Raw genomic sequence first — 6,738 nt, 5'->3', positions numbered from 1 at the left:
ATTGGTCTTTTTTCAAAAAAAAAAAAAAAAAAAAAAAAAAATGGAACTCCAATACAGAAGTGCTTAATAAAATGGGTCCATAGGTCCAAAAACCAAATAGTAGCCTATGTATTTCCTTGGATGTCATTGCATCTTTTCAAAAGCATCAGCTGCAGCAAAAATCCAGACAGACAGCAAAAAAATACTCAAATTTCAAATCACCACCAACTGATAAGTAATCCCAGTCAGGCATTATGTGCAAGCATAGACTGCCTGTGTATGGAAAGCATTTGGTCGTTTTATTGTCCTCAAGGATCTGCGGCGCACCTCGTGTTGCCATTGGTGTAAAAAGACTGTGATAGTTGTAGTCTTCCTTTTTTATATACCTTCTGCTGTCAAGATTAGATAAGAGGATTATGAGGTGCTGCACAGGAGGTTAGTAATTAACCCTTAATCTAGATCAGTGAAGGCCGGAGAAGACCTGCTTATCCCAATCAACGGATTTCACTTCCGAACCTATAAGTACATTATTTAAATGTAGTGAAGGAAGCAAATCAAATCTGTAATCTCAAAGCGAATTAAGAAGGTGTTAATGACATGGAATAGACTTAAAAAGCAATGCAAGTTTTTTAGATGACAAAACGCATGAATTTACTTGTCCATCATAGCCTGCTCCCACAGCTCACATAGGCTGCTGATTATCTAATTACTATCTAGTTGAGACGGTGTACAGAAAGTTTGTACGTCATAGGCAGCTCATAGAATAGCTCACCTGCAGGTGTGATTTGGGTCTTGTTTGGATTACTTTTACGTGGCCTGACTGTGAGAAGGCAAAGCTTACTCTCACCATAGGAACAGATGCCATGATCCTCCTTAAGATTTACAAACCTTGCACCCTATCCAAATCGAAAACGATCTCTACTGTCTGACTGTTAACTATAGTAGTATAATAGTGGTAAACTGTCAATACAATGCTATGTCAGTGAAATGTCTTACAGAAATGAAAAGGCATTAAATATAACAGGACATTGCCTATTTGCACTATTTGATTCTCTCAAGGGTTTCAGGCAAATGATTCCTTCCTGATTATAAGGATTTTGTGAGAAAATATAGAGGATCTCTAATATTTATGCAGAAGCTATACATGCTGAAGATAATATAATGTAATGTATTTAAAAAAAACTGCACACATTATGGACAATATATTGTTGCAATTGCTTAAATGCAGGCATAGCAAGTTTACTGCACACAAAAAAGTATAAGTAACACATATATATTTATATGTGTTACACATATATTTATAAAAGCCTGTTAAGATAAATAAGTCTATTTTAAAAAACAAAGAGTGGGATTATCAAATTAATGTGACTCTTGAAGAATAAACTGGGGGAAAGGGCAGGGAAAATAACTGTTAAAGTTGGGACTTGAACTCACAATGCTGAGGCAGCAGGTTGTCCTACATAGTATTTTATTGGTTCATTTAAAGGCAAGAGCATTTCCTAATGTTGATTACTGACTACGCATCACACAATTTAGATTATCAAAAACTAAAATTTGCAGCACTTTTAATAAAATGAAATAAACTTTACATTATAAAGTATGTATAATAAAATAAAATAAATAAAATCAAATATTGATTTTTATATACTTTTTATAGAAGCAAAAAACTCCCAGTTTCATATAATGCAAGTTGTGTAATGTAAGTGACCATTAATTTTATTGACAGGAATTTTACAGTTCCTGTCTGAAAACAATGAATATTTGATGTTAGCCTAGAATTAACAAAGACATGCTCCATGTGACCCTAGACTTAGTGACCTGCCTCTTTCTAAAGTAAATAATTAGTCTTACGTGAGCGGCCCGTTTCCTCTTAACCAATTCACTAATCTCATAGTGCGGATAAAACTGAGAGTATATAACTACAGACACCTCAGGCAGAGCTTAGACACCTCCAGGATCATACAACAGCTGACTACAGCCAACTTAGACAACCAAAGATGGGCTGGGAAGGAGGCTACGAGCCAAATGGCACAGAAGGAAAAAACTTCTACATCCCCTTTTCAAACAGGACAGGGATTGTCAGGAGTCCTTTTGAAGCTCCTCAGTATTATATGGTCTCTCCCATGATCTACAAGTTGCTGGCATGCTACATGTTCTTCCTCATCTGCACTGGCACCCCCATCAACGGCCTGACTCTGCTGGTCACCTTCCAGAACAAGAAACTGCGACAGCCCCTGAACTACATCCTGGTCAACCTGGCTGTTGCCGGTCTCATCATGTGTGCGTTTGGATTCACCATCACTATCACCTCTGCCATCAACGGCTACTTCATCCTGGGACCCACTGCCTGTGCTGTGGAGGGCTTCATGGCCACACTAGGAGGTAAAAAAAAAAGAACACAGATGCAGTAGAGATTGTAATGACTTCAGAGTTAAGTGGATAGGTTCCATAGATGAACTCTACTTCTCTTTTCTCCACTTAGGTGAAGTTGCTCTCTGGTCTCTGGTCGTGCTTGCTGTGGAGAGGTACATTGTCGTGTGTAAACCCATGGGAAGCTTTAAGTTCAGTGGAACTCATGCTGCTGCTGGAGTCATCTTCACCTGGATCATGGCTATGGCTTGTGCTGCTCCTCCTCTCTTTGGATGGTCCAGGTAACTGTCAAACTTGATCAAGCCTCAAGAAAATGGAAAAATAAAAAAAAACTCAAAGTAAAATTTTGCCTCTACAGATACCTCCCCGAGGGCATGCAGTGCTCATGCGGACCTGACTACTACACTCTGGCCCCAGGCTTCAACAATGAATCCTACGTTATCTACATGTTTGTGGTGCACTTCTTCATCCCTGTCTTCCTCATCTTCTTCACTTATGGCAGCCTCGTGCTCACTGTGAAAGCTGTAAGTAGTAGATTTTATACTATGAATGATATTGTAGTTTTTTAATCACTCAGTAGTAATAAAGTTCTTAATGTTTGTGAACTGCAGGCTGCAGCCCAGCAGCAGGACTCAGCCTCCACTCAGAAAGCTGAGAAAGAGGTGACCCGCATGTGCTTCCTCATGGTCCTGGGCTTCCTGGTAGCCTGGACTCCTTATGCCACCTTTGCTGGATGGATCTTCATGAACAAGGGAGCTGCTTTTACTGCTATGACTGCTGCTCTCCCCGCCTTCTTTGCCAAGAGCTCAGCCCTGTACAACCCCGTTATCTATGTGCTCATGAACAAACAGGTATGTGCCTATTACAATGGCTCTCCCTGTCTTTTGTTGAAATCATTCATGATTTGAAATATGTTTCTGTTTTGCACTTTTCAGTTCCGTAACTGCATGCTCAGTGCTGTTGGTATGGGAGGCATGGTTGATGATGAGACCTCAGTGTCTGCAAGCAAGACAGAAGTGTCCTCTGTCTCTTAAATATCTTTGTAATATCAAACCTCTGGACATTTTTAACAATGGCTTCCAGACTGTCAAAGATCCCAGAAGAAAGTCTGTTGCCAAATGGAAACGGGGATTGGAGAGGGAACGACACAGGGAACTCTTCATCTGTTATCTGTGTAAATGTAAATATTGGCCTGTGTACATGTGCAGTGTAAATGAGACAAAGTATGTGTGAATGAGCCACGACTCAAGTGCAGCTTTGGTGACGACACACACACACACTCCACAGTGACACTGTGGATGTGTCATCACCAGAGCTGTGTGCATGTACTTGTGTGGAGCGCATGTGTCCTGCTGGGCTTCCAGTGTAATTTTTATGTACATTCAATGGAAAAAAACTGAAAAAATATTAGGGTCAATAGATAAATCCTGCATGCATTGAAAAGAAACACTGTTGTTTGTCTTCATTTTCCTGCTTTATTGTTTCAAACGGTTTGCACTCACTTGATAAAGACAGATAATACATTACATAAGATCTATAACCTAAATGTATTTTTATTATATGTATTTGATTTGCATCTTTATAAGATGCCTAAGTAAAGTAGGTATAAGACTTATACCTACTTTCTATATGCGTGCCTTGTACCACAAGGTATATAAGTGACACTGAGGAGCATAATCCCCCAATTGTCCAGTTAAAGCTATAGAGTCTAAAGCAATTATAATGAGATGTTGTGAATTATTATAGCTAAATATGATCCATGATTGATAACTTGCTGCATTTGAGACCTAGAGGACACTATGTGATCCTGTTATAGTCAAGAAATCCTATCTATAAATTAATTTACAAAATAAGTAAACTAAAGATCTACTGAGAGGCCGGCCCACTCACAGTAATGTGGAGAATGGGAGCGTGCTGAAGTAGCTCAACTTAAACACACAGGCGAACCCACCACCAGAAATGTTACATAGTGCATCTTTAAACAACAACGTATCTGGACACTGATGATGACTTCGAGGCATTCTCGGGGCAGGGGTGACAGTCGGAACGTACGGTCCCGTACTGCGTACCCCTAAAAGAATTGGTGGCGCTACGCCGTACCATGACGCAGGGTGGCCGAACCTTACGCACAGAAAAGTAGTCCCACTGAAATAACTGAGTCTCTGCGCGTCTTTACGCGATAGCAGCACACACACAGCCTTTCTTCAGACTCTTGTGTCTTCTGCACAAATGTGACTGAAGAAGGAAACTAAGTTAGTAAAATGACTCAGTATGAAAATATTAAATAGGTGGATCAAAACATGACCTAAACATATGGCAAGCCAAGGCAACTGTACCCTTTGTCCATTGGACTTCCATGGATAAAGTGAGCAGGTTACAGAATGAAGTTTATTGCACACAGAAGGATATATATGACAGATGATTTTGCTCACACCAGAGTCAGCCTTAAATGATAAAATGCATCAGAAAATGCGTGACCCTGATTTGAACTTACTTATAATAATGTGCCTGATGTAGGCTACATGTTAAAATGGTTATAGTATTAATTTTACCAAATCATACTCTAACCGATTGGATGTATATGTCTGAAAGCTGAGACGGACGGAATTAAAAATGAAGGCCTAATAATAAAAAATTTAACTACTTTCAGTCTTGGGCGTACTTTGAAAACCCCTAGAGTCCAAGGAGATGTAAAATCCTCAGAACCACAGAGTTGGCAGCATGGGCTAGTTTTTAGTGATGCAGGATATAGACTTTGTAAGAAGCTTACCTTTTGCTCTGTCGGCCCATCCCGTTCATAGATTTACTAGAACTTCATCCACATTTCAGGGGCAGGGAGGTGGCAGGTGGCTGTTGCCCCCTAGTGGATTCTACACAGAAGTGCACAGTGTCTTGGTCCCATTTTGGCGAACATAATGTTACAACACGTGTCCGGGTAACACCACAGCTCACAGCTCAGTTTTACACATAAATATACGTTAAAGCCTTAAGTAATAATTATATGTAAATGCAGTCCTCTTGAGCTGATAGGCCACCCATGCAATGACGTAACCCTTTATTTCCCGCTGACAACCTGACCTAATTGTCATGCTGTTGGCCCGTCCTCTGTAATTTTCTTCAAAGCGTTTGGCATGGACACCTGCATGTGCTTAGACTCACACATAGAAACCAGCATAGCCTCTTTTTGTTCTTGTTACCCTTCACATTACAGAAGCTGAATGTGGAGAAAGCTTAGCAGCAAACTTACATCTACTGTGAGCAAAAATCTGAAACATTTGAGATTATCTGAAGATTGATATAATTAAAAAATAACTTTGCAAAATCAGTGCATATCATAATAATCGTATCATACTTTTCAGTTTAAAAGCAATTTTTCAGTGATAGTAAAATAATATACATAGATTTATTTTTTTAATAACTAAATTAATCAGTAAATAAATCAATAAAATGAATAGCGTAGGTAATCTAAAAGTTGGCTGACGTAATTCATTGCTATTATAGGACATTCAAGTCATACTCATTATAGAATTTAATTTTTAAAAATGATATTAAATTTACTTCGATAAAACAAAAGCCGTTTATTTAAAACACAAAAACAACAATAAGCATTAAGCATGTGTGTGTCTGTTTTGTTTTGTTTTTTTCTCAATTTATTTTATTTTATTTTAGAATAATACATTTTGAAACATGACCAGCACCTGCACAAAAACAACACCCTGTAATGTGGCTGGGACGGAGTAGGAATATCAAAGAACCAAGGATAAACCACTAGCATGACACAAGTGATTAGAATGTGAGCTGGTGTTGTGTTAACGGGCTTAGACAGGATCAAGGATTATCTAGTTGGCCTCTCACACCGTTCTTGTAAACACTAAGAAACCTCTAAATATCAGACATGTATTCACTCAGTATGTGGTTTTTAACAGGCACAAGTACCGCTTATATTTGCAATTACTTGATTATGATTAATACATGATGATTCCTTTTCATTCCTCCTTATTTTCTTTCTCTTCACCTTCAAATGTTCATGATACATGTATTTGAATCTTTCTATCATATATTACCAGTTTCACAATAGCAAACTAAATCAATTCATTTTTTACTCATGTATGGTATGATAATACTCAAAACAATTATTATTAGGTCAGCTGGATGTCATCAGTATACCATGTGCTTTGTCAACATCATTAGGACACATAAAATGAAAAAAACAAAATACAGCATTCTTACCAAAAACATTACTTCCTTTAAATTGTATGGACCCCTACAATAAATAATGGGGACACATTTCATATATTGTACTGATACTTTGTCCTAATACCATTACAAGAAACTAAATTGTTGAAAATACTATAGCTCCACACTGCGAATAACCATATGTTATCTAAA

The 6,738-nt window shown here is 38.3% G+C and overlaps 1 protein-coding gene across 1 annotated transcript; it reads left to right on the top strand.

The window, feature by feature from the left end:
- Positions 1 to 1,976: 1,976 nt before the first annotated feature.
- LOC110168672 (green-sensitive opsin-like) lies at positions 1,977 to 3,383 on the top strand. Its single transcript, XM_020934149.2, has 5 exons — positions 1,977 to 2,361; positions 2,462 to 2,630; positions 2,708 to 2,873; positions 2,961 to 3,200; positions 3,285 to 3,383. The coding sequence occupies exons 1-5, from the start codon at positions 1,977 to 1,979 to the stop codon at positions 3,381 to 3,383; spliced, it is 1,059 nt and encodes a 352-aa protein (XP_020789808.1).
- The last annotated feature ends 3,355 nt before the right edge of the window (positions 3,384 to 6,738 follow it).

This window comes from Boleophthalmus pectinirostris, unplaced genomic scaffold, assembly GCF_026225935.1.
Source record: "Boleophthalmus pectinirostris isolate CB_2022bp ecotype Guang Dong unplaced genomic scaffold, ASM2622593v1 HiC_scaffold_3, whole genome shotgun sequence".
NCBI classification, from domain to species: domain Eukaryota; kingdom Metazoa; phylum Chordata; class Actinopteri; order Gobiiformes; family Gobiidae; genus Boleophthalmus; species Boleophthalmus pectinirostris.
This window is presented reverse-complemented; position numbering and strand designations above follow the sequence as displayed.

What these genes read in the sequence shown, in the direction of transcription:
- LOC110168672 (XM_020934149.2), top strand. Translation starts at nt 1,977, where the DNA reads ATGGGCTGGGAAGGAGGCTACGAGCCAAATGGCACAGAAGGAAAAAAC. An exon ending in CTTCATGGCCACACTAGGAG is followed by an intron (nt 2,362 to 2,461) that starts GTAAAAAAAAAA and finishes TTCTCCACTTAG; the next exon opens with GTGAAGTTGCTCTCTGGTCT. An exon ending in TCGTGCTCACTGTGAAAGCT is followed by an intron (nt 2,874 to 2,960) that starts GTAAGTAGTAGA and finishes TGTGAACTGCAG; the next exon opens with GCTGCAGCCCAGCAGCAGGA.